At 65.2% G+C, this 26,697-nt stretch overlaps 1 protein-coding gene and 1 long non-coding RNA gene across 7 annotated transcripts; one reads left to right on the top strand and one right to left on the bottom strand.

Moving 5' to 3' along the window:
- Positions 1-1,096: 1,096 nt before the first annotated feature.
- On the bottom strand, positions 1,097-26,570 carry VANGL2 (VANGL planar cell polarity protein 2). 5 transcript variants are annotated; one of them, XM_077887209.1, is made up of 8 exons: positions 26,397-26,570; positions 11,897-12,157; positions 11,659-11,779; positions 8,492-9,099; positions 7,654-7,790; positions 7,042-7,177; positions 4,877-5,108; positions 1,097-4,271 (listed from the first exon to the last, which is right to left on the bottom strand). In XM_077887209.1, the coding sequence occupies exons 2-8, from the start codon at positions 11,965-11,967 to the stop codon at positions 4,011-4,013; spliced, it is 1,566 nt and encodes a 521-aa protein (XP_077743335.1). In that variant the 5' UTR covers positions 11,968-12,157; positions 26,397-26,570; the 3' UTR covers positions 1,097-4,010. The 5 variants fall into 5 exon arrangements, with proteins under 5 accessions (XP_077743335.1, XP_077743332.1, XP_077743334.1 ...); XM_077887206.1 differs by lacking the exon at positions 26,397-26,570 and adding an exon at positions 24,574-24,703; XM_077887208.1 differs by lacking the exon at positions 26,397-26,570 and adding an exon at positions 24,234-24,353.
- On the top strand, positions 15,838-19,444 carry LOC144307396 (uncharacterized). 2 transcript variants are annotated; one of them, XR_013374278.1, is made up of 3 exons: positions 15,838-15,888; positions 16,698-17,110; positions 18,327-19,444. It is a non-coding gene; the product is annotated as an uncharacterized LOC144307396 (long non-coding RNA). The 2 variants fall into 2 exon arrangements; XR_013374277.1 differs by lacking the exon at positions 15,838-15,888 and adding an exon at positions 15,896-16,200 and having other exon boundaries at positions 18,327-19,443.
- Positions 26,571-26,697: the final 127 nt, after the last annotated feature.

Genomic DNA, 26,697 nt, shown 5'->3' with positions numbered 1-26,697 from the left:
GAGGCAGGAACACCTCCACGAACTTTACCAACCAACGCGCTTTAGCCCCAGGCTGGGGGCCTCGCAGGCCCTGAATAAAGACTCACTAGACCAAGAGGTATTTGTTAGGTTTGACCGCTGAGAGCAAGAATAATCTTAGAAGCCTGCTAGGGTAGAAATTTGGTCACCGTAAGTCAAAAGTTGTCTTCGAGGTGAACTGGAAAGAGTAAGTGAAACTGTAAGTCTAGTTACCAGAAGGACAGTCACGAGGACGGGGAATGACACTTCAAGGCATGTGTGTTTATTCATTTTCACAAGAAACACTAGAACGCAATATTGAAGGGAGGAGGATATGACCCCTTGTACGCGTCCTCATCGGATGGCTAGCTTGGTCGATTCCTTACTCATTCAATCATTCTTTTACCGAGCATCAACTGTACGTGAGGAACGGTACAGATGCCAAGAATACTTGGTGAACAAAACTGATGAAGCCTTTCCCCTCAAGGGGACTGCACTACCTGCTCGATTTTTTTTTTTAAGATGTTATTTATTTAGTCATGAGAGACACAGAGAGGGAGGCAGAGAGACAGGCAGAGGGAGAATGGGGGCCCGACCTGGGACTCGATCCCGGTCCCCAGGATCAAGCCCTGGGCCGAAGGCGGTGCTAAACCACTGAACCCCCCCCAGGCTGCCCTCAACGTCTTCATTTTAAACAAAGGACTGTTGCCAAATTCTTTCTGTGCCGCGTCTGAAAGACTGGCTAATGGCAGGAATAAGAAGATACTTAGAGACACTTCAGGAATTTTTTTCAATGAGATATGATGAGCGATCAACCTGAAAATCCTACGGGCCCACCCGGAAAGCAATTTTTCCTCCCTCCTTACCCTGACAACCACCCCAGGGAAGAGCCAGGGCTTCCCTTCTTGGATTCTGGGTTCAGCATCTTGGAATCTGGGCTCAGCAGCGGTGGTTCGAGCCTGAGGGCACGCGGAGCCACGACGGGCTCACATTGCCCCCTGCTGGCCGCTCTCCCCCAAACAAGGAGCAAATACTTCCCCCTTCTTTTGCTCCCACTCCAGAAAAAAAAAAAAAAAAAGAAAAACACAGAATGCCCCCACAAAAGTCAAATGTCTTTATTTTATATAAAAAAAATTTGTACAGTTTTAGTTCCTATGTTTAAGAAAAAAAATCCCTAAAATTGCCATAATGTTTAGATCCACTGCAAACTGTAAAAACAAGCTTTTTATATATTAAAAAAAAATTTACATTTTACAATTTTCTACATGCATGCACAAGGTCTCTGAACCCCAAAAAAAAACAGAAAAAAAGAAAAAGAAAAGAGAGAAAAGAAAAAAACAAATGAAAAAGGAAAGAAAAAAGGGGAAAAAGAAATCTAGATTCAACAGTGGCAAATTCTACATTTACAATCTCACTTGGAAGGGACCCAAAACTAGCCGCCTTCCTTTCGCGCACAGGAGAACAAATCACAACAATCACACACCAGGACCGAATCCATCAGCAGATGCTGCCCTGGGGGAAGGGCAGGGGAAGGACAGGGGAAGGACAGACAGAGGACGGACAGCGGACAGACAGCACGGAGGGGCGAGGGCGCTCCTCGGGCCCCGTGGAGGAGAGAAGCACGGACTCTGGGAAGGGGTGCTGCTGATGAGAAGGTTCCGGGGGTCCCAATGCCTCTTCACAGGTACCGCAGGTGGGGGGCTTGCAACAGGGATGTGGGCCGAGAACTGAAAAGGCTCAGGTGGGACAGGATGGGAAGGAACAACGAAGGATCAAAGAAACCGAGCACGAAGGGGGGGGTCGGGGTCCTTTAAGAGAAAGGGGACGCGGCAGTGTGGCGAGGTAGGTGAGGCCTGAGGCCTGCGGCGCCCCAAGGTGATGACAAGGCAGGCCCGGTGGGGACGGAGCGGCGGCGCTGGGGTGCCGGGGTGTAGGGGAGACCCGGCCACAGATCCGGGGTGGGGGGGGGGAGCACAGGCAGGCGCCCCGCCCAGGAGAGCAGTAACAAACCCAGCAGGTGGTGGGACCCACCAAGTGGGGGGCCAGCGCCCGCAGGGATGGGTCCCCGCCACGCCCCCAGCAGCTCACAGCACCAAGGCGACTCCCCGAGCAGGAGAAGCAAAAGACGCACGCAGCCCAACACGTGACAACTCATCCTGACGTCTTAAAAAACACAAATAATTATAATAATCGTCAAAGAAGACAAAGATACCACAGTTCTGACGCAAAGGACCCAAACACTACCGTTCTCAGTCACAGCCCTTAGTGCTTAGAGTCGCGGGGAAAGGTTTTTGTTGTTGTTGTTGTTTTAGGAAAAAAGGAATGAAAAAATCACAGTGATTAAAAACATGGCAGGTGCTGAAAATAAACACTCCCCTGCCCCCAACGAGGGCAGCTCGGAAGCTCCCCAATGCTCGCCCCTGCCCCCCCACCCCTCCCTTGCGCACCGCACCCCGCTGCTGCCCCCCAGCTGCTGCCCCCCATCCGGGCCTTTTGCAGGACAGTGAGGTATTTAGGAACGTGCCCCAGGAGGGACTCCTCTGAAGCCAGGCCCTCGAAGGGCAGAGGGATACCTCCCACCCCCCAGCCGGGACGAGCCCCACACCCCCAGCCCTTCTCCAGCCAAGTGCAGGGAGCACAGGACGGCGGGGGCATCGGAGGCATCGGAGGCGGCTTGGGGACGGGGACCCTCCACGCGGGTGGGGGCGGTGGGGGGGGACCTTATCCCAGGGGCCAAGCAGCACTGAGCGCCCGAGGAGGGGTCTGGCCGCCACCCTGCAGCCCGGGGGGTCCCGCACCCTCGGCTAAAACCCGGACCCACGGGCGTCCGAGGGAGAGGCTCAGATTCCAAGAAGGCGGGGGAAGTGTGCTCAGAGCGAGTCCCAAACTCTCGGGAACCAGGATTGGGTGTAGACGACAGGAGCTCCACGGGATGGACAGAGAGCCCGGGGGCCCCTCACCCCGACACCGAAGGACACGAGCGCCCAGGGGACCAGGCGGGGAGAAAGGAGGGGACCCTGGCCAGCCAAGGAGAGGAGACCCCTGAGGCAAAGTGGGCTTAAGGCAGGGGTGAGGAGGAGCGGGTGGCTTCCTCCACAAACGAGATGAGGCAACAGGGCCCTGGCGCTGAGAAAAGACACACGGGGGTCGGGGCGCGTGGGGGGGGGGTGTCGAGGGACAGAGAGGAGGAAAGAAGTTGGTCGGTGTGGTCCCAAGCCGCTCGATCTGCGGGAGTCGCCCTGCCGTCCATCCTTCCCCGAGGGCAAGCTGCCCCAGGGAGGGCACGAAGGTTCGGGAAGGTCATGGGCAGGGTCGGGCAGGGGTCGGCGCTGCTCCCCCAGGCCTCCCAGGCCGCCTAGGTGGGACCCAGGGAGGGAAGGAACCCCCCACAGCCCAGGAGGGGCGCTCAGAGGGTCTCTGGTCACCAGAGACCCCACGACTCAGAAACAAGCTGGAGGCTCAGGGACACGGGTCGGATCTCCCCTCACTCTGCAGTGTGGATGCGCGGGGCAGGCTCTGACAGCCACAGGGACCACCTGGCAGGGCACCCCTGACACGGACCCTGCAGTGGGGGACGCGGGGCACCCTGCAGGTGAGCAGGCAGGAGGGGCTGGGACCCACCATCTGGAGGAGTCTGGCACCAAGGCTCTCTGCGGTCCCATCTGTGCCCCAAAGACGCTCTGTCGGGGCCACAGAAGGAAGCTGCGACAAGAACCTGCCTTGTTAGGAAGTGGGGGCTCGGAAAGGACTGCCATCCCGGAGGGAGGGGGAGAGGCACAGGCTTCCTGCATGATGTCACCAAGTGAGGGCTTGGGCGGGGGGTGCTTCCCAGGCTCTGCTGGCGCAGTGGCCTGTTCAGGCTCACGCGGGGCAGTTACGAGGAGGGGAGCACATGGGTGGGGGAGTCAATTCAAGTAAAAGTAAACGGGGGCAGGAGGACAGAGGCGGCAGGAGGCGAGAGCCAAGCCCTCCCCCACCCGCAGGACCCCGCGTCCCCCGCCGCTGCTGCTCAGTCACACCGAGGTCTCAGACTGCAGCCTCATGACAAACTTGTGTGACTTGGGATCCACAAACTCCTCCGAGAGTTTGAAGAACGGGACCTTCTTGGTGCTCACCACCAGGCTGAAGTCCTGGCGTTTTAAGAGGAAGACGATGCCGTCCTTGAGCCCGTTGGTCACGGGCTCCTCGCTCACCAGTGTCCACTGCTTGGCCAGCCAGCGTTCCTTGTGGTACTGGATGGTGGGTCCGGCCGCCAGGTACCGCTCCAGGAAGGCCTGAGGACAGGTCAGGGACTGCGTGGGCATCTCTCCCGGCCACCCGCCACCCTCCGCCCCCCGGAGGCACAGCTTCCACACCATCTAGAACATCAGAGCAGGAAGGGGCTGAGCTCATCTGCTTCAGACCCTTGTTTTGAACGTGGGGAAACAGAGCCCATGGAGAATGGGGGTGCCACGGGGTCAGGACATGCGTGCCGGCACGTGCCCCGCACCAGGCCAGGACCCCAGGCCCCCCGATTCCATTCTGCTCTCATGGAGGCCGTCACCCTGCTCACCAAGCGGTTGGGGATGCAGTTCTGGGAGGCTGACAATCAAGAGCAGGTGAAGGGGCAGAGGGGGAATTTTGGGGGCGGCAACCGCAGACCCTTGCAGAGATGGGGACCACGTCTCAGCCATTCCCAGGAGAACCTGGAAGCTGCCCCTGCTCATCACCCAGGAACCTGACTCAGAGCAGAGATCAGGGGGGCAGGGATGAGGAAGAGACCACAAGGGGAAGGGAGAGAGAGGGGTGGGGGGGGGAGAAGGCAGGGCCGCAGGGTGGGGGCAGTGAGACCACGGGGGACCGGGGGCGAGGCGGGATGCTGGCAGCACAGCAGGCCTACCTTGGGCGTCATGTCGTGAGTGATGCAGAACTCGAGATGCTGCAGGATGCTCTCCATGGTGTGGTAAGGCTGCTGCTTGGTGGTGCGAAGGTACTTCTGCATGGCGCGGGCCATGGAGGCAAAGATGGCCTGGGCTGCCTCCCGGGGATCCATCACCTCCCTGGGGTTCTTCTGCTCCTCTTCCTGCAGCCGCTTGATGTGAGTGAAGGCCTCCTCCACTGCCACCACAAGCCTGGGGGACAGGAGGGGCCTGGACCAGACGCCCACCCCCATCGTTCCCTCGGCTCCCACCCCCCAGCAGCCCCCCTACTCCCGAAATAACACAAACCCACCTGGAGCCAAGGGCTGGGCTATGGGGGCTGGTGCGGGGACGCAGGTGCATGTGCATGGGGGAGGGGCAGTAAACAGCTGTAGACTCGGGGAGCCCGGGTGCAGGGGCCCAGTGTCACACCGAGGCGGCAGGGACCATGCTCTGCGACAGAGCAGCACAGCCTCACCTGCAGACCCCTTCCCACAGGAGACCCCAAACCGCGCACACCCCGGCAGCGGAGGCAACGTTAACATCCGGCGGGGGGAGGTGGTTATGCTACTAACTGACGACACACTGGGAAGCAGAAGGCGAGGACGCTGCAGCAAGCGGCCAGGCCGGGCCACCGGTCGTCGAGGCCTGGGAGGGATGCTGCGGCGCACGAGGCCGGCGCGGTGGCCGGTCAGCAGCCGGAGAAGACAAGTGTCCCGTGGCCACCGAGACACGAGGGCGGGGAGCGGCCCTGGAATCCAAGCCCCGCGGGGGGCGCCGAGTGGTCATCGGGAACACCAGGCGGCGACAAGACACGACCGGCCGCATCCCAGGCAACGGGGCAAGCTCACCAACGGCGTTCAGGGAGCAGGGAAAAGTAGCCAGTTCACGTAGAAAGTAGACGGGGACACGGCTGCGTCGGGAACCCCAGGAACCGGGGGACTTCGGGCAGCTGAGGGCAGGGTTCTGGGCGCAGGGCAAGGGGGCCGGGGTGCGGCCAGTGTCTCTGTTATTCTTGAGCTTCCCCTGAGCGTCTCAGTCAACGTCCTTTGGAAAAAACCCTTTCATCTCAGGTGACACACGGGCAAGCTCTCTCCGGGTTACAACCCGGGTAAGAGGGGAAGGAAGCAGACCCCAGAGAGCACTGGCAACGCAGGGGACCCAAAACCCCTGCCTGGGGTCAGGGTGAGGGGGGCGTGCGCGTCTCTGGGCTCCTTCCCACCAGGCCCCCTTCTGAGGCAACCGGAGGCAGAGAAGTGACAGCTCCTCACGGGGGGACAGGGACGGGATACCGTCCTCCCTTGCAGCCTGGAGGCGTGGGCAGAGGGGCAGCAGCGGCGACGGTCAAGGCCTGGGGCCCTCTCCTGCCGAGGCCCGTGGAAATCGCCACAGGCCACGAGGGACCGGGCAGCAGCATCACCAGGAGACTCTTCAGGCGACTGACGTGCGCAGGATAACGTGAACAGAAGCAACGTGACGGTGTTTAAGAGGCACCGGGACGGAGCGCCGCACCCTCATTTTCCACAGGCCGGGAGCAGCGTCCCGCGTGGGGTGGGGGGTCTGGCCGCAGCTAGGAGAGGCTCCTGCAGTTCACCGGCTCCCGGCGGCACCCAGAATTCTAGAACGTTCCCTTCATTCACCGCAAGCACATTCCCAGCACCCGGCTACTCCGCTAACTCGGTACATTTTGCAGATACAACTCAAGCGCCCAACCAGTGGACTCGGACTTGTCGCCGAGGAGATGACCGTGGCCTGCGTGGCCTTCTCACAGGAGACCTTGAAACGCAGTTTTCTCCAGGTGTTACGAAGCCAGACAGCCCTGCTCTGGCTGGGAAAAGCGAACTGCCCATGGGGCCAGCGACCCGGAATGACAGCGCCAACGGCCGGGGAGCTTGGGAGGGCACCGGCTCCGAGAGTCGTCTGCATTTCGGCCTGCGACGCTGAGCGGAGGGCCCAGCTGAGCCGGGCCTGCCCCGTGGGACCTGAGCTGAAGAGCCTGCTGTGCAAGAGCGCCCAGCTCCTGGGACTTAGGGCGGCCACAGGACGCGGATGCACGCATCGCACCCCATCATGCTTGCTCACCTGCCCCCCGCAGTCACGGGGCCCCGCAGCAGTGCCCCCGCCCCCGCCCGGCCCAGGGACCCACCTGGCCCTCCGCTTGCGCACCCTCCGCTCGTGCTCGGCCTCCTCGTAGTAGTACTCGTTATGGCTGTTGTCCCGCCTCCGAGCCGCGGCCGCGATCACGGCCCGGGACTGGCCCGTGGAGTTGTTGGTGCTGTTCTCTGTGCGGGAGCAGGAGACACGGACAGGGTCACTGCACCGCAGGCTCACTTCCCATCCCGGGGAGTCCAGGGACAGCAAACTGACACACCCAGAGGACGCTGTGCCCGCCTCCTGCCATACGTCCCATTCCCAGCCCTCCTGGTCAGCACAGGCCCACAGGCCAGCAACAGGGAAGGCGAGAGGGCAGGAGGCCCTGGAGCTCAGAGAGCTGAGGGCTTAGGATGGGGGCTGGCGAGCAGACGCAGAGAAGCCAGATTGGGGGAGGGGGCAGGTGGCACAGCATCAAGGGACAGGGAGCAGAACCAGTAGCTGACCTCAGTCACCTGGAGTCAAGGGGAAGGACAGAACAAAAGGAGGGGGGGAAGGCCAGAGGAGGTGGAGAGAACAGGGAGCAGGGACAGAGCCCAGCTCACGGGGATGGACGGACAGCCGGAAGCCGGAGAGCCGGGCAGGGCAGGGGAGCCGGGCCGCTCACCCTCTCCGAGGGAATACACCTTGAAGCCAGACACTTTCTTGGCCAGTACGGACTTGGGCAGGTTGAGGAGGGCGGGGTTGTAGACAGGGAAGTCATGGTAATACTTCTCCAGGATCCACACGGCCACGCGCTGGATGCTGTGGGGGAGACGGCAGGGGGTGGGGGACAGACAAGGGGGGCCGGGGGAGGGAGACATCAGGACAGGTAGGCAGGGCAGGAAAGGACACGGGGACGGGGACAAGCCGCTCCCGAGACGCCTGGCTCAGGGCCCGAGGTCTACTCACCGGGCTCCCAAGCCTTCCCCAGGGCTGGGCCTGCTAGTCCTTCCCTGCCGTGCTGAAGCCCAGGGGAGAAAGGCCATTGGGCCTGGGTCCCCACAAAGGGTCGCCTCCTCCCCTGCAAGAGTCCCTCAGCATTCCCTACGGGGACCAGGAGGTGCTCCCGAGACCGTGTGGCCTGGTGGGGGCAGTGGGACTCCCCTTATCTTGTCCCTCCTCTGGCCAGCTCATCTCGGTGACCCTGACTCGAGGGCTCCCAAAGGCTGTGCCTCCAGGAAGGCTAGGAAAGGGGTTCCCCAAACCCCCATCCGCACCCCACACCGTCCTCCTCTGTGGGCCAGCCCTCTCTGAGGCCCCCAGCGGGTCCCTGTTTGCCGCCCAACCTGCCCCAGGGCGCGGCACTGCTGGGGACCACCTAGGGTGTGCAGAGGACGGCGACGTGCCCCTCGGCCTCGGACTCCTCCCCACCAGCCCCTCCAGCGCCGCTCGCTCTCTCCCGCTCTCTCCAGCTCTCTCTCCCCCGCGCCCCAGGCCCCGGGCGGCCTCCCTGCCCCGCGCACCTGAGATGGCCCACGTTGTAGAAGCGGCTGGCGCCGTCGGTGGAGCGCACCACCTTGAGCGTGAACTGAGGCTGCAGCTGCCGCAGCTCCAGCAGCACGACCGCCAGGTAGTGCACGAAGAGCAGCGCGTCCACCAGCGACACGGCGAACTGCACGACGCCCTGGTAGCTGCGCTCGCGGGCGTCCAGGATGCGGACCCCGTAGAAGAGCCAGTAGGAGACGACGAGCAGGAAGACGAGCACCATGAGCAGGGCGCGCAGCACGAACACGCGGGGCAGCGAGGCCTTGGGCCGCCGGAAGAACAGCGCCCAGCTGCCCAGCAGCAGGATGAGCAGCTTGAAGGCCACGGAGATGAAGAGGCCCTCGCAGGCTGTGCCGCACGGCTCCAGCTCGTCCCGCCACAGCAGCGGGGGCAGCAGCAGGAAGGCCAGCGGCGTCAGGAACGACAGCAGCGCCAGCGTGGCCCCCGCCGCCACCCCCAGGTGCCGGGAGCAGTCCAGGGGGACGCTGTCCTCCATGTCCTTGGCGATGCGCGTGAGGTCATCGTGGGAGATGCTGTGCTCTGAGGTGCCCGTGACGACTGTGGTGGTCTCCCCCCAGTTGTCATCCTACAGCAGGGGCGGGGCGGGCCGAAGCAGCGAGGAGGGGGAGGAGGGGGGGAGGAGAGGGAGGAGGGGGGGAGGAGAGGGAGGAGGGGGAGGAGGGGGGGAGGAGAGGGAGGATGGAGGAGGGGGAGGAGAGGGAGGAGGGGGAGGAGGGGGGGAGGAGAGGGAGGATGGAGGAGGAGGAGGAGAGGGAGGGGGAGGAGGGGGAGGAGAGGGAGGAGGGAGGAGGGGGGAGAGGGAGGGGGAGGGGAAGAGGAGGGGGAGGGGCAGGGGAGAGGGGAGGGGCAGGGGCGAGGGGAAGGGCGGGACATGAGAGAGGGGGCGGGGCGTGGAGGGCGGGGCAAGGGGGGCGGGGCATGGTGGAGGGGCGGGGCCGGGGCGAGGGCAGGGAGGGCGGGGCCACAGGGGCGGGGTCACGGGAGGTGGCGCCGGGGAGGGCGGGGCCACGGGGGCGGGGCAGACAGCAGAGCAGGAGAGAGGAGAGAGGGTCATCAGCCAATATGCAACCACCAAAATATTTGCGGAGCTCCACTGGGTGCCCAGGCTTGGCCCCTGCAGGGCTGGAGCCCCTGAGACCTAGACCCTCACCACGCACATGAGCAAGCTCAGGAAAGAGCACCAATGCCCAGATCTCACCCAAGAGGACAACAACCTTTTTAAAAAAAAAAAAAAAAAACATGATTTGGGGGCGTCTGAGTGGCTCACAGTCAGTTAAGCCTCTGACTTCAGCTCAGGTCATGATCCCAGGGTCCTGGCATCGCACAGGGCCCCCTGCTCAGGGAGAGTCGCCTTCCCCCTCTCCCTCTGCCACTCCCCTGGCTCATGAGTGCGCGCTCGCTCTCTTTCTGTCTCTCAAACAGAATCTTTAAAAATAAATAAATAATAAAAACCAGAAGATTTTAATGCTCATCCAAAATTGAGAATCACTGAACCCACTTAACAATCCCTAAGGCCTGTTTATTCACAATGGGATCCACGGACCAGCAGTGTGGACACCTCCTGGGAGCTCGTTAGAAACGCAGAGTCTCAGACCCCATCCCACGCGGACTGAACCAGATTCTGCACTTTGCCAAGACCCCCACGCATCACTCAAACATGAAGACGCCAGCCACGTGAGCGGAGGCACCGGGGGCAGAGCCAGGCACAGGCAGGCACAGTCCCGGCAGGCCACCTGCAAACCAGACTAGGCCAGAAGCACCTACTCTCCAGAAATCCAGAGCCACTCATGGTGTCTGATTAAGGGAGTGACCTGACAAAAAGCAGCGTGGCAGAGGAAAGAGAACCCCAGCCAGGAGGGGGAAGGCAACGGTCAGTATAGGGCCCGGGAGATGGACACACTGAGCATCACTCTGGGTCTCGGTGCCTCCCTGCCAGCTCTGTGGGGCTGCCTGTTCCTGGCAGTGAGGGTGTAGACAGGCTGAGGTCCCCGGGTGTCCTCCTGCGTCTGCTCCACTCCAGCAATCTCTGCAGGAGCCAGACGCCATCCCGCAGAGGAGGCCCACGACCACCAGTGCCCATGCCCTCCGCTCCCAGACAGCCCGGCGACACAGAGCCACCGGACTAAGACCAGAATGGGGAGTGCCGGCAGGGTCAGTGATGAGGGCCCTGAGGAATCTCCTTCCCGAGGACAGGAGAAGAGTCTGATATGATGATAGGAAGAGGGTGCGCTATCAGGGTGCGCAGAGTCTGATAGGAAGAGGGTCCAGGACCTGGGTCCACTTGTCACCCTGGGCTGACCCCCAGACACGCTGCCCACCCTCTCCAAGGATCAAGGTTTGTGGCCTCCTCTGCCACAGCTGGGGAGCTGACCGGTCCCAGGAGCCCTTGAAGAACCCAGGAGGCCCGGTCTCAGGACTGGGAGAGAGGGAGGAGTATACCCCCGAGGTACCCGTCTGCTCTCAACACCCAGGGAGTCCCAGCGTCAGTGACAGATTTCCTGGGAGGGAAGAGGAGCTGGGAGTCTCCAGCCCACGATGCTCCCAAGACCGGAAGGAGAGGCCCGAGTCACCTCCAATCCTGCCTCTGCCCTAGTCTGTGTTCGGCCTACGGGCCTCCCTCTCAGGTGAGCACCGGGGCCACAGCGGTGGGCCACAGGGGTTAGGGCCTGGGCAGCCGGCTTGGGCGCCTCTCCCCTCCCCCTCCTCCACTGACTCCGCCCACACCAGCTTCCCTCCAGACCCAGGCGATGTGACACCAGAGGCCACGGCAGCGCCCATGCCTCAGGGTTTGGGGCTCAAGGGAAACCCCGGGCTGCCCTCACCCCCAGACCCCCCCCATGCACCCTCCTGCTCCTGGTTCCAGCCCACCCGACCCGCTGGCCTCAGCCCAGGTCACCTTACCTCTCTGAGAAAGAGATCTCTACCCGAACTCCCTGAAGTCTACCCAAAGAGGTCCTACCTCGGGACACCACGCAGGAGGAAGTGTGACATGGGATGCCCTCCCTGGTAGGGCCTCTATCCGGAGACCAGGGTTCCAGGCCCTCCCCCACCTGGTGGGCCCGGATCCAGCCTCACGGAGCAGCCCGAGAACACCTGGCCAAGATCCCATCCCCCTGATGCTCACCCGCTCATCCCCCCGCGTGGACTCATTGTCCAGCAGGGGCTCCCCTGGAGCCTGGATCGTCACCGACTTGTCGCCGCGGCTCCCGTCTCGGCTCTTGGAGCGGTGCCGGTCACGGCGGTCCCTGCAGCAGGCGGCCAGGGGACAAGGCACGGACGGTCAGAGGGGGACCCGGGTCTTCTCAGCAGCCCGTGCGCATGCCCACCCCTCCAGCACCCAGCTCAGCCCCACGCCTGCCCACCTGTGCTTGCGGGAGCTGCGGGAGTGGCCCGACTTGTAGGAGTAGCCCGAGTACTGGGACTCGGTGTCCATGGCGTCCGAACGCCGCGCCTTGTAGCGCTCCAGGGCCACGGGCTGGGGCCTTCTGGGGGGCCCCACAGCCACCTCCTTCACCACCGGCTTCTTCAGGCCAAGGGGCACCTTCAGGAAATCAACCGTCACCCTGAGGGACTCTATCTTGCTGGACGGGTGGGCTCGTCTCAGAGAAAATCAAGCGGCACTCCTGAGAAGAGGACGCAGCTGGTTAGGAGGGGCTGGCGCCCCTGCGGGGTCAGGGCAGAGGCCAGGGCCGCCCGGGCTGGGCCAGGGGGTGCGGGGAGGGCGGCCGGGCCGGCGACGGCCACGAGGGATGACCCAGCCCTGGGCCCCTAGCGGGGAGAACCTGGCTGCTTCCCTGATTCTCAGCCGGGGGGACTGTGGCTCAGATGGCGGGCTCCGGCCAGGCTGATGGGCCAGGGCTACCAGGACCCCGGGGGACAGAGCATGGTGGCCTCCGGGCCGCCTCTCCTTCCCCTGGACCCCATCCGCGCTCCCAGCTCGGAAAAAGCCCACTGGACACGGGCTCCTACAACAGCGACAAGCCAGGGCAGGAGGGCTGCTCGCCTTGAGGCCCAGAGGGGTGCGTGTGCATGCGTGTGCATATCCGTGTGCATGTGTGCATGCATGCATGTGTGCGTGTGTGTGTGCACAGGCAGACGAGGGGACAGGTTGAGGGATGGAAGCGGTGGCTGGGGGGGGTGGTGAGAAGGACAAGGCAGCAGAAGCCACCCTCCCCAAGCCTGAAGCCCCGGAATGGCGAGGCCGGGAGTCTTCTTGGCTAGAGCTGTGCTCAGGGGCAGCGTCTTTATCCTCTGTAGATACAAATGGGCCCGCGGTACCCGCCTGCCCGGCCCTCACCCCTGGATGCCCCCAGCCCCCCAGCCCCTACTGCCGCGGCACCGTCCCCTCGCCCCACCTTGCCCTGCACACCTTGGCCACGCACATGCCCATTTCCCAGCCTCACCCGCCGGCCGTGAGCTCCCCGTCAGGGGAGGTTGCTGGGGAGCCCGGCCCTGCATCGCCAGGCTGGTAGGGTGGATGCATACCCCACCCAAACCGGGGTATGAATAACTCAGGGCAGGGGGGGTGGCAGGCCTAGGGCGGGGGTGGGAGAGGCGGCTCTGGGGGTTCTGCAAAGTCCCTCCAAGAAATGATGCCCGGACCTCCAGAGGGAGCAGCAAGGAGCCAGGCAGGCTGGGGGGGTGGGGGGGCCAGGAAGCCCAAGGGCAGCAGGGCTCCGTGGACGTGGACGAGGCAGGAAGGACCAGTGGGGCTGGAGCAGAGGAGCAGGACAGGGAGAGGGAGCCGGGATGGGGCGCCATGAGGGATCCAGCTGCGTGGGCAGGGGCTGGGGCAGGGGCTGGGGGAGACGTGGGAGGGGGGCGAGCCGGCCCGGCGGACAGACCAACAGCCCAGTGTGGGATGCGGCACTAGGATGGACGGGGCCCCCAAGGCCGGGCTGACAGGAGGGCGGCGGTCCCAGCATGAGAGTAGTGGCAGTGCCACCACCGGGGCAGGGGGAGCAGGGAGGGGGCACAGGCGGGAGGAGGGCAGTGGGCTCCGTGTCCAGCGGGCCAAGGCCACGGCCATGGACAGGCGGTCAGGGAGGCTGCGGGGGTTCAGGGGATCCACACTTGGAGCAGTGGGAGCTGGAAGCGCTGGCAGCAGGTCACGGGAAGGGGTGCGATCGCCCAGCAAGAGGGACGGGTACCGGGTTCTGGGGCATCCCGGCCTGTCAGAGCAGGCAAAGGGCCGGCAGGGTGAGACCAGGCCAGGAGGAAGGCCCCGAGGGGGGCTCGGCGGCGGCAGCCCACTACAGCACGACTCGAACACAAGAGCGTTTGAGGCCTGAACAAAACCGGCCGGTCACTTGCTGCCAAAATGTCAATCAGGTTAAGAACTGAAATGGGTTTGCTTCCATGTGGTTGTTAGCTGTTCCCCAACTAAAGCAAGTCCTCAGCAAGTGGAGGGCAGGAAGCGTGAGGGTGTTTGTGTCCCCACCGCCCTCCCGGGGGCGAGGACCCCACGACCGACTGACGACCTGGCGACTGCACTCGCCCCTCTGACTCTCGGGGAAGCCGCCCCCACTGCAGGGGGACGAGATCCGTCTCCTCTTGCCCGCAGCAGCCACCCGGAGGCCCCTGCCCCACGGGGCCGGGCCAGGTCTCTCGGCCCCACATCCCGTCGAGGCACGTGTGTGACACACGCACATTTATGGACACACACCTGAAACCTCAAGCCACCCCAACCCTAAGAACCGTTGCCACGCACAGGGCCTTACTCAGCACCCCGTCCACAGAGACACGCGGGCTCCTCCGCCCTGGCTCCTGAGAAACCTTCCCGCTGGCCTAGACGTCAGTACGGTTCCCACGCCTCATGGGCACCACCTCGTGGGCACCGGCCTGGCCTTGCCACAGCCTATCCTCATCCCCAAACCTGAATCCCACTGGGAGGGTCAAGAGAGTAAGTGGGTTATTCTCACAGAGGGAGGGGCGAGGAGAGGGGAACGGACCTGCCCTCGCCGGCGTCTGGACAGCTCCCCATCCCCTCAGCCTCACCCCTTCCCACTCCCGCCCCCCTGAGCCAACAGCCCAAGGGGCCCAGGCCCTGCGTTCGAGACCTGACTCTCCCCCAACCAGCTAGGTGACCACAGGCAAGTTACTTGACTTCTCTGTGCTTTGTAGCCTGGTAGGCTCGTCGGTACAACAGGAAAATAATGACACGCACTTGACGGGGGTGACGTGGGGGTCCTGGAGGTGAAAGAAGTACTTTTATAAACTGCTCAGCTAGTAATCAGTTAAGGAATTAATATGCTCTGGCTGCAGGGTCGCCCACACTCCGATCCCCAGACACTTCCTCTGAGACTTAGGAAAGAGGTGGGGTGAATAAATGCTGCTGTTTGTACTACTAAATACAAAGTCACACGCGCACCCACGTGCTCGCACACACGCGGCCCGACCAGACCCACTGCAGATGCGCCCAGGAGGGAAGCCGGTGCCGCTGCGTCTCCCCTACGGATAAATGTCAAACCAGACCCGGGTGCCAGCCCTCCTAACCCTTTGTTCCGAGCTGCTCAGCCCGGAGCCCCTGCCTTCCTCCCGGCCGCGTACGAGGACCCAGCACCCACCCTGCTCCCCTGCCTCGCCCACCCCTCCACCCGCCTCAGGGAGCCCAGAAGCACCAGGGCCTCCTTCCCCGACCAGAGGGGCCCAGATGAAGCAATTCCCGAGCCCCTTGCCCGCGGTCCCCTCAAGCACCCAGGGAACTGACCCGAGTCTGGAGAGGCGGGGGCGGGGGAGGGGGGCAGGGGTGAGTGAGGACGGGGCAGGAGCTCCCCTCATTCCCCTCGTTCCATGCATGGGCTCGGCAATCAGGGGTCTGGAGGCACCGGGTCTCCCCGGTGGGCGGGTTCCCAGGGAAGAGGCTGGGGGCGGGGAGAGGAGACCAACAAGTGGAAATGTCGGAGGTCCAAGGTGGACCTCGAGGGAGGCATGACCCGGGGTGGACCACGGCAGGGGCGGGGGGCGGCTGGGGAAGGGACCACGCCCCGCAGCGTTCACCTTGCCCCCAACCCCAAGACACACAGACACACTCGCTCGGGGCCCTGCTCAAACCAACCATGGATTATCTGGGGTTAAAAGGAGGCCAGAGAGGAGAGACGGAGCCAAGAGAGCCTGTCACAAAAACAAGACCCTTCTCCCCCCAAAGGCCTTTCAGAAATAAAATTAATGGAATGTGTCTCAGTACCATCCCAAGGGGGCTGGGGGAGGGGTGGGGGACGTGGGGGCTTTTGTCCCGGCTGCCCAGCTTCTCCCACATTGATCGCCATGGCAACCAAAGCCCCCTGTTGCCTAGGTGATGGCAGCCGGGTCCTGGAACCCATACCCAGCATCCAAAGCGAGGGAGGTTGTGAAGGTGGGGGGGTTAGGGACAGAGGGGGAGAGAATGGGGTTTCTCCTCTGGCAGCCCCAGCTTTTGTCTGAGCCCTGGGATCAGGTTTCTTCAGGAAACAATCGGAGGCCTCTGGAAAAAATACACTCAGAACCTGGCAACAGGCAGAGGGAACAAGGCCTTGGGGGTGGGGGGTTACAGAGGGGGAGGCTGGCGTTGGCCAAAGTGCCGGCTGAGGCCGGGCCTTCCCCTCCGCCCTACCCGGAGGAGCAGCTCAGGGGGATGGACGCGGGGACCCCGAGAGGCAGGTGCTGAGAACCGGCGGCCAGGCGGCAGGTGCCTCTGATCACCACCCCCTTCCCCGCTCCCTGGACCGGGGCCACCCGCCACCCAGGCCCAGCGCCCGAGCCCTGAGTGGGGAACGGAGGCGGGGCTGCAGGGAGGCACCCCAGGAGCTGAGGGCCTCAGCCAGGAAAGCAAAGGAGCGGAGGGCACAGGGCACAAACATGCACCTAGAAGGGGCACCTGTCATGCCCGCGCTGGCCAAGGCACCGGGGCGGGATCCTCCACGCGGGAGAAGAGGCTGGGACGGGACGGGGGGCCGTCTGGCCTGCCAGGGCTCCCGAGCCGCCCACTCCTTAAACGACCGGCCCTTTCTCTTCTCGGCCGCGGACGGGGAAGGCCGGTCCTGCCCGGACACAGGAAGGGCACGGTCTCCTCTTTGGGCCCCTCCTGCAGACGACGCGGGACACGGGCCCCACAGGCCTGTGGTTCCTTCGCAAGGGCCTGGGTCAGACTGAGCCTGCTTTCCCCTTCCCCGCTTCCACCCACAGGCAGGCGAGCGCCCCCCGCCCCGCGGTGCCCAAGGGTCACCCAGCACCCTCGCGGGTGCACGACTCCCACCTCCCGGCCCAGATCCAAAGAACCCCAAGTCCATCCAGAAAGGCAGAGCCTGGGCAGACGTCGGGCAGATGCCAAGTCACAACCATCCTGCAGGCCGGCGGTTCTCCCCCACCTGCCGGCTCCACCTGGGTGCTCAGCTCAGGCCCCGACAGCCTCGGGTGGCGGCCAGGGGTGCCCAGGGTGGGAGCAGAGGCAGACATGGGGACGGGGCGGCGCCCACGGGTGCCCCGAGCTGCCCCTTCTCTCCGGCGCCCCAGGGAGACAGCACGCTCACCCACCCAGTGCTCGGCAGGTCCCAGCACTAAAGCTGGACCGCGGCCCAGCGGAGGACGCGCAGCCCCAGGTGAGGCCCCCCGTAGGCCGCCACTGCAAGACTCGCTGACGCTTCGGCCGTGAGGTGTGCCCTCTCAAGAGCCAGATCGGGTGCCTCGAGGACACGTCAAGGCCGGGTCGGGGAGGCCACGGGGACCGAGCCCCTCTTCTCGGCAGCGGGGGGGCGAGGGGGGTTTCAGCCCCACTCCTCCCAAGCACGGCGCTCCCTCACCCCTCCCTCATCCCTCCCCCCATGGCCCCACCCAGCCTCAGGCCATGGACCAGCCACGGTTCCCTCATCACAAGAGGACGGCACAGGGCAGGCCGCACCCTAGACCAACGATGCCACGGACACTGGCTCCCCACCCTCATTCCCATCCCCTGCCCAAGGTCCCAGTGCCCCTGGGGGAGACCAGAGCTAGCAGCTGCATTGCTGGGGGCCCGACGGGGAGCCCAGGAGCCCCCACCCCGCTGCCCAGGCACTCTCCCAGGACCGCCCAGACATGAGCTCACCATCCTTCGAGCCCCGGGGCAGGGGCAGGTTCCTTATCCTCGCTGGGCCGGGAAGCAGGGGACGGCTGTGCTGGGTCACCCCGGGGACCACGCTTCCAGAGCAGCTGCTCCCTCCCAGACCCCAGTGCAAGAAGCGGTGTGGGGAGAGCGAGCCCGCACTCCGGGCTCCCGGCCAGGCCAGGATACCTGAGCTCACGCTGGCCCTGGGGAGGGGCTGGGGGAGCCAGAGCCAAGCCCTCCTCCTCCTCTGCTTCCTCACCTCTCGTCCGTCTAAAGCAGGGGTGATGTGGGTGCCCCCCGATGCCCAGACACACGTACACCCACACTCCTACCCCCTCTGAAACCTGGAATGGCTCCCGCCTGCCCCACCCAGCTCCACCCACCCCGGCCAGGCAGGTTCTGTGGAGACCTGCTCTGTTTCTCTGGCACCCCCGCCCCCACGCCAGCTCCCAGGAGGTCTCCGTCCCCCGACACCCCCCCAGCAGCGCGCACAGGTGCCCACACCGCAGGCCTCGTGCCCTCGCCTCCCCCAGACCCGTCGCAGCCAGTCCAGAAGGGAGCACTGGGCAGGGGAGGGGATAGAGCAGCGAGGCTGAGTAATCTCTCTGGCATGTGTCCCAGGTGGGGGCCCGAGGGGAGACCCGACTAGGCCGACTAGGCCGCTAAGAAGGTAACATGGAGGCCTCGATGCCCCGCAGTCCCACCCACCAGGCTGGGAACTTCTTCCTCCTTAGGCTGGGGCGAAGGGCTGGCCCCTACCTGCCCACCAGGTGAGCCGTGGAGGAGCCAAGAGGAAAGCAGGCCCTGGAGTTGTCCTCAGGGACACAAGGTGGACAACGGGAGGGGAGCAGGCTGCATCCGCCCCCAGGTCAATCCTGCGCGCCACGCTCCCACCCTCGAGGAACACGAGCGCCTCTCCGTGTGCACCCACCGTCCCCGGTCGGGCCCCTGACCCCAGGCGACCCACCCAGCCTGCTCACCTGGCCTGGGCCTCGGCACAGGAGCCCCGGGCACCCACGCGGGGAAGGGACTCGGCCAACCTTGGGCTCACACGTGTCGGGGGAGCGGGCGGGTGGGCTGCTGGCTGGGAAGACTGGCTCCTGGGGGAAAGGTGGCCGGGAGGTGCGGGGTGGGGGGCCCCAGGGTGTGACATGGTGACCGTGGGTGCAGGTGGCAGGTCGGGGTCTCCCCACGCTGAAAACCTCCCCCTCACGCATCAGCCCAGGCCCCCGCCCCCCCGTCAGGCAAGTGACCTCGCTCTGGTACAGGAAAACGAGGTCACCTGAAAGGCCCACGTACGATCGGCCTCCAGCGTCCTGCGTCCCCACCCGAGGCATCCCCCACGCCCCCCAGCCCTTCTACCTGCCACCCCCACTCCCGCGGTAAAGCTGGTGACAAAACAAGTGTCTCTGTTCACACTTGGTTGTTTTTTAAGTTACTGCGTTCACACCTTGGACTCAGCACCTGTTCCCGTCCAACCCCCACGTACCCTAAAAAGCCAGGGGCCCCTCCCCAGACTCAGACACAGACACCCACTCTCTCCTCTGGCGGGGTCAGGGGAGCGGGAGCTCTCTGGTGAAAGTGGGGGTCCCAGGGATGTTTTGGGGGTTGCCGGGAAACAGTCCAGACCATGAGGGCCAGGCCCCTCGGCATCGCAAACAAGACCCCATGGGCTGGAGTGACCAGAGCCCCCCCACCCCGTGTGAAGTGGCCCACAGACAGGAGGGGCCCCTGGAGAGGCTCCTGCCCCAGGCTCCAGATCGGCTCCTGTCGGGGGACCCCATCCTCTGGGAGCCCCCACCCGGCCGCGCCCTCGCAGGCGGACGTGAAGCCCGGGCCCGCCTTCAGGAGACAGGCCGAATGGTTCAGGTCCAAGAGTGGAGGCAAAAAACGAGCAGTCAGATCCCGCGGAAGGAGGAGCATCACGATGGAAGCGCGGTGCTGTCGGGGGGGCCCGGCACAGCCTCCCGGGAGCCGCGCCATCTCAGGGGAGCTGCTTACCGCCTCTGACCTCAGTTTCCCTGCCTGGACAGTGGGGTGACAGTGCCGACTCCAGGAGGTCAGGCGTTGTCGGCAAAATAGCGTACACAGAGCATCATGGAATCGGGCACGTCGCAGACGCGCCACAAAGCGTTGGTTCCCACCCGTCTGTCCTTCGGACGGCGCGCTCCGAGCCTCCCACCTCCGTCCCATCACCTCAGGTAAGACGCACCGAGACTAGGACGGGATCGCTGGCCGCAGGCCCCCAGACGACGAGCCCGCCCTGACTTCCACCCCCAGAACCCCCTTCCCATCTTCTGCCTCCTTGGGGGGCTGGGGGCGGGGGCCGGCCCCAGATCCCATCCCCCCTCGTTCCACGCTGAAGGAGGCAGGGCCCGGGCTCCAGGCCCCCCCGCTCTCCTGCAGGTGATAAACCCAGCCGCGCGCGCAGTGGCAGGGAGAGGGGACCCCAAGTGCGCCGTCCAGCCCAGCCCCCAGCTCTCCCCCGCTCGCCCCTCACTGCCCCACCCCGATCACCAGGCCGATTCCGAGGCTGCTCTCCCAAACCCGTTCTCAGCTGTCATGTCTGTAATTACCAGCCCCGCCAGGGGCATCAGACAAGCACGGCAACACCTCATTTCCGAAGGGCCCCACCAGGCAAGGCCTCAGCCTCCTGCTCTGCGCGGAGGGAGGGACCGGAAGAGCCTCGCTGACCCACCTCATTTCCCCCAGGTCCCCGGAGGGCTGCCCCGGTCCCATCACCAGGAGGCAGGATACAGCAGGGAAGGCTGCCGGGGTAGGGCTGGAGGAGGCCTCGCACCCAGGCTTTTCCCTCGCCTCTGCTGAACAAGGTTACCCACCCGCAGAGGGCGAGCGAAGAAATTTCCAACAAGAGGGAACCCGATGCCCTGTAAAACCCTAAGACCGGTACCCAGAGGGTAGATGCAGCCAGGAGGGCCCCACCCAGGAAAGCCGTGGAAGGAGCAAGTCCAATAAGGCCCCATCCTCCCCCAAGACCCCGAGAAGAGGCAATAGTGTCACAGCCCCTCCTTCTCTTTTACCTCCATCCCCACCAACCCCACGATGGGACTTCCTTTCACACGTAGGGAAACTGAGGCCAAATGCCCCCCCCACGTGCCGATCCTGCAAGACCCAACAGTACCGCGCTGCGTGCAGCCCGCCGACACCCCCGATGCTCCCGGTGCGCTCAGCCTGTACCCGTAGGGCCCTCCTCAGCACCCCACCCCCCCATCCCGTCTGCCTAGCTCCTCCTTCAGATCCCACTAGGGGCCATGCACACATGGAATACGATTCAGCCAGGAAAACGAGGGAGGCTGTGACACCAGCTCCCGCGTGGGGGAGCCTTGCCGGGGTGGCGCCTGCTCAGTGAAGGCAGGACACACGGCAAAGACCACACATCATCAGTCCGTTTATGTGAAACGTCCACAACAGGTAAATCCACGGTGGCGGAATGAAGACGGGTGCCGGCCAGGTGCATGGGGCGCTTGGGGACAAGAGCTCGTAGGCTGGGCTCTGCTCTGGTGGGTGGGGGGGGACGTCAGACGGGCCCTGGCGGCACAGCACGGCAGCGGCCAACACTCACTTTCCAGTGGTTCCTTCTACCTTCTGAGACTTTCACGTCCCTCCGTTTGCACACACAGCCGGCTAGGGACCGTCCGCCCCCCACCCCCCGCCCCCCACCTCGCCTGTCCGCCCCGTCCTGGCCTCCTGCACACACCTCCGGACGGCACTCACGGGCTCCAAGGGCGTGTTGGCGCACGTCACCCCTGGGAGGGCCCGGCCCTCCCGCCCCCGCGCCAGGCAGGGTCCCCCGGAGGAGCACAAGAGCACCCGGCCGTCCCCCCGCCCCAGGAAGGCCTCCCAGCCAGGGAGTACCCCCACCCCCCGGGGCTTGTGCTCTCAGCCGGGGAGCACCCCCACCCCCCGGGGCTCATGGCTCCCAGGCTCCAGGGCGCCAGCTCCCCACGCCCCCACTCAGCCCGTAAACCAGCGACGTGGGCCGCGTTATTAGCTCCAGTTCACAGGTCAGGCTTCAAAAAGTCCCCTCTCCTGGCCCAGGTCTCAGGAGCAGGAAGTGGCGAAACGAGAGGCAGGAGCAGAGGCAGGAGCAGAGGCAGGAGCAGAGGCAGGAGCGAGCCGAAACGGGGGTGGCGGCCTCGGGCCCGGGGTTCCTCGAGGATCACCCCACCTGCGGCGGGAGGACCTCCAGACACCGACGGGCCAGAGCCTGGGGAGGAAGAACCTGCCCCGGGTCACGGCCACCACGAAGCACTAGTTCCAAGCAGTGCGGTCAGGAGCAGCCTGGGGTCCCTAAGACTCAGAGGGGACGAGGAGCGGCCCGAGCTCGGCCCTCGGCCCCCCCAAAGCTTCTGTTAGCCAAGTACACGCCCCCCTGGAACCGGAAGCGCCTCTTGGAAGGCCGATGAAGAGATAAAAGTCTATCCTGCTCTAGGGCCAGGAAAGGGGGCCCTTCGTCAGACTCGGAAGGAGCAGAAGGCGCAGAGGGGCACAGCGGAGAGGCCTGCCTTGGGAGGATCACAGGGATGACCAGGCCGAAGCAAGACAATGGGGTGGGGGTGGGGGCCGATGTGGCCCCGGGCTCCAGACCAGAAGTCCTTCCAGAGACAGCACCTCCCACCTCCGACCACGACAGCTCCTCCTTGGATAACGCCCCGCCAGGCAGTAGAGCAGCGTGCCTGGGAGCCAGAGCCCCCCACCCTACACTCAGGTGCCTCGCTCACCCTAGGAGCCCTACCCATCAGACAGGTGTCCAGCTTGGGGGGGATCCTCCATCTGGTTCTTCCTGCTCAGCCCCCGGCCCTGGTCCCAACAGGTTCTAACGCCCACTACCCTTACCCACCCCACCCCGAGTCTTAGGAAAGCGAGGGAGCCCTTGGGACTAAAGAGGAAGCTTTCCAATTACACATGCCCTTTAGGGACTCAGACATTCCAATTCCAAGTACTCAGAGACCCTGACAAACTGGTCACCACCTCAGCCCCTAAAACTAGGCGGCTCGCCCCCGCTCCTGGCAGCAACAGCCAAGTGTCTGGGAGGGAGACAGGAGAACAAAGCGTGCGTCCTAAACAAGAGGGTCAGCCCCTTCCCTTCATCCCAAAAGAGAAAGGACAAGAGAGAGGAGAGGCAAAGGGGCCAGGGACACATCCACTTCCCTCCAAGCTCTCAGGACGGTGAGGATGGCCCGCGAGGGGTGCCCACCCTGTCCCCAACGCACGGACGTTCACTCGCCCCCTCACTGGCTCAGCTCCTGTGCCTCACCCTCAGACCTGGCCCCAGACCGCAGCCCCACCCCAGCCACGCTGTTCACCAGGGAAAAGGGGAACTACGGGGTCCGCACGTTGCACACACACACCTGCAGACGCTCCTGGTCCCCCGCCTCCCCAGGCGTCCCACGCCTCCTTCTCAACCCCTGGACACACCTCCACACCCAGTCTCATCCCCCCAGCCGGCTGCCTCCCCTTGCCTCCACCCCGTCCCCAAGCTCCTGACATCAGGAACTGTAGAGACCTGGAGGCAGGGCAGTTAGTGGGCTCCGAAGTCCAAGACTCCAAGGCGCTTTCCAAGAGAACCGGGGCCTGGGCCTGGGCCGCCAAGCCTAGGATGCGGCCTCTCCACGCACTGGAACCCAATCTCTGATGGTGCGGGAGGACCGTCTCCTTTCTCTCCCTGACTCTTCTAGTGGCCTGATTCCTCTAGGACTACAGCCAGAACCCCCGTTCCCAACAACACCCGTCCTTTTCTAGAAAAACCCACCCCACGCACCCAAACAGGCACCTCTTGAGATGACTCACTCCCTCCCCCTGGTCGGTCTCAGATACCTAAAGCACTACCCTTGAGCCCAGACGGAGCCACCCAAGAAGCTTCGGAATCACCCAGACGGCTGTCCCTTTGGGCTTTCTACCAGGAAAATCTGTCTGCAGAGGCAAGAGATAACACCCCCAGCACACAGGCGGAGATGCACACGCCACCTAAAGGAAGGTACACACGCTGTACTTCGTCACCAACGCAGATCACACATAAGAGAACAGATTTGCTCTCCCCCTTTCCACACAGGTGCACACACACCTATCCAGGTATGCCCTGTTCTGCCCCTATACACCCACCTTCCTGCTACCTAGAACCCTTCTTTCCCAGAAGCCCTTCTGCAGTTCACACACGCACGCACACACCCCTTCCCCCGAGTACACACATAAATGCACATCCAAACACACGGGAGATACACGGCCAGCTCCCTGGGTGCACACACAGCCACAGAAAAACCCCTACACCTCCGAAGCCAGGGGCCCACCTGCAGGAACACGTAGCACATCACGGAGCCTGCACACACACACACACACACACACACACAAAAACAAAAGAATCACGCACACTGATCCTCCACCAATGCTTTAAAGCTCCCTAATGCAGCCCCCCAGGCCCCCCCCAATGGGCAAGCGTGAGTGGGGAGCGGGCGCGGGGCCTGTCCGCGGGGCCCAGGCACCCTGCCCGCCTGCCCGCCTGCCCGGCCCGGCCGCACACACACCCCCGGGCCGGTCCCCAGCGCCACCCTGCACCTGGGATGCTCACCTGCCCCGTCCCCACACCCCCGAAGGTGTGTCCGCGCCGGCCCCCAGGCCAGTACCTGCAGCCTCCCGTCCTCGCACCGCCTCTCCCCCGCCTCCGCCGCACTCCCGGTCTCCGGCTTCCACCCGCTCCCCCGGGATCACCAGGCCCCCGCCGGGGCCCCGGGCCCAGGAAAGTCCCCGGCTCTCCAGGCCCCGGCTCCGCCCCCCGCCTCGAGCCCCCGGCCCTCCGCGAAGCTGGGGGGCTCGGCCGGCCGGAAGGGGGTGGGGTGCCCGCCCGCGCCCCGCCCGCGCCCCCGCCCGCGCCCCGCCCGCGCCCCCGGCCGCCCTCCTTTCCCGTTTCCCGTCCTCCTTTCTTTCTCCGGCAAACTTTGCCGGCGCCCCGCGGCCCGCACTCACCGCGGCCGCCCAGTGCGGGGCTCGGCCGGCGCCTTTGTATGGGCAGCGCCCGGGGCGCGGCGGGCAGCGCGGGCGGGGGCTCGGGGCTCGGGGCTCGCGGCTCGGGGCTCGCGGCTCGCGGCTCGCGGCTCCGGCCGGCGCCCCCTCCGCGTCCCACGCCGCTGCCTGTCCCCGCGGGGCCCCGGGGGCAGGGGCCGGGGTCGGCGCTCAGGCTCCCATGGCCGGGCCCAGCAGCTCGGACGCGGGGGCCGGGAGCGCACCGGAGCCGGCGGCCGGCGGGGAGGGCGGGCGCGGGGGCGGGCGGCGCGGGGGCGGGGGCGGGGGGCGCGCGCTCCCGGGCGCCGCCTCCCGGCTGTTCCCGCCGCCGCGCCCCTCCCGCCGCCGCGCCCATTGTCTGCGGCCCGGCTCTTCCCGGAGCCGCCGCTCCCCGGCCGCCGGCCGCCCCGCGCGCCCCTCCGGCCCCGGCCCCGCGCACCCCTCCGTCTTCGACCCCGCGCACCCCAACATCGCCGGCCCCGCGCACCCCAACACCCCCGGCCCCGGGCACCCCAACATCGCCGGCCCCGGGCACCCCTCCCTCCCCGGCCCGCGCACCCCAACATCCCCGGCCCCGCGCACCCCTCCCTCCCCGGCCCCGCGCACCCCAACATCGCCGGCCCCGCGCACCCCTCCATCCCCGGCCCCGCGCACCCCAACATCGCCGGCCCCGGGCACCCCTCCCTCCCCGGCCCGCGCACCCCAACATCGCCGGCCCCGGGCACCCCTCCCTCCCCGGCCCGCGCACCCCAACATCGCCGGCCCCGCGCACCCCTCCATCCCCGGCCCGCGCACCCCAACATCCCCGGCCCGGGGCACTCCTCCCTCCCCGGCCCGCGCACCCCAACATCGCCGGCCCCGCGCACCCCTCCATCCCCGGCCCCGCGCACCCCTCCATCCCCGGCCCCGCGCACCCCAACATCCCCTGCCCGGGGCACCCCTCCCTCCCCGGCCCGCGCACCCCAACATCCCCGGCCCCGCGCACCCCTCCATCCCGGGGCTCCTTTCCCCGACCCGCCGACGACTCGCAGGCCCCCCGGGCCCCCGGGGATGGAGGGGAGCGTTCGCGCGGGCCGCAGCCCCGGCCGCCCAGAGTGCGGTCCGGGCCGTGGGAAGATCGGGCCCCCCACCCCACCCCACCCCCACCCCCACCCCCACCCCCAGGGCTGCGAGAAGGGAGAGTCGTTTCTGATTTTAATTAGCGGCCGGGATGCTCCCCGCGGCCGAGCATCCGGGGATTGCCCCGACACCCGCACCGCCGCGGCCCCCCCACCCCCGCTTCCAAAAATAATTTAATTACTCGGCGCTCTGGCTGCGAGCGGCGGCCCGGGACGCTGCTCATTAACACTTCTGGCCTCCCCTCGGGTTTGCGCGCTGCGATTAATTACAGAGGGATCCCGGCCCTGGGGGCGAGGGCCCTGGGGGGCGAGGGCGGCGGAGGGGAGCCGGAGGGGAGCGGGCCCTGCTCCAGGAAACCTCCAAAGGCCCTGGCGGCCCTGACCCCAGTGGCACAGGCTCAGGGCCCAGGGGCCTCAGACGGCCTGCAGTGGGGGCACGACACAGGGGCTGCGGGGGTCACGGGGTGTCCCACATAACCGGGCCGCTCTGCCTTGGAGCAATCCAAGGAGCCAGGTGGGCCTCCCGGAGCGGGGCAATAGCTCTGAACCCAGCAAGTCTCCCCCATTACAAAAGCCTGGGTTGTGGGAAGTCCCCGTTCCCCTAGGAGTGAGCGGAAGCTTCCAGTGTGATTATATTATCATGTTATTGCGCGGCAACCCTGCACTTACCTGGAACAGTAATACTTCAAAAGCACCTTTGCATACCTGTCCCAGGCAGGTGCTCTCACCATCTCCCCATCTTCCAGCTTTGAGTCCTGGTACCTTCTCACCCAACCCTGTGATTAAGAAGTCCCAAGGGAAGGAGATTCCCAGCCTCAGTTCCTCACTTGTTTGGGATTTTTGCTCCTCCCTGGCGAAATGTTTTTCACTGAGACTGAAGCTTAGGCTGCACAGCGGCCCATCCTCACCTACCCGACGGCGAGGACAGGGCCATCTTCATCTGCGTTGTTACCCTTCAAAGATGGAAAAC

The sequence above is a fragment of the Canis aureus genome, chromosome 38, assembly GCF_053574225.1.
Source record: "Canis aureus isolate CA01 chromosome 38, VMU_Caureus_v.1.0, whole genome shotgun sequence".
NCBI classification, from domain to species: Eukaryota; Metazoa; Chordata; class Mammalia; order Carnivora; family Canidae; genus Canis; species Canis aureus.
The sequence above is the reverse complement of the archived record's forward strand: the minus strand, read 5'-3'. Positions and strand labels throughout refer to the sequence as shown.

Bases quoted from the DNA above. Each gene is read 5' to 3' on its own strand.
- VANGL2 (XM_077887209.1), bottom strand. From the start codon at position 11,967: ATGGACACCGAGTCCCAGTACTCGGGCTACTCCTACAAGTCGGGCCAC. The intron at 7,178-7,653 runs GTGAGCGGCCCG...GCTCCCGCACAG, and splicing joins GGTGTATTCCCTCGGAGAGG to AGAACAGCACCAACAACTCC. The intron at 4,272-4,876 runs GTAGGCCTGCTG...ACCTGTCCTCAG, and splicing joins CTCACGACATGACGCCCAAG to GCCTTCCTGGAGCGGTACCT.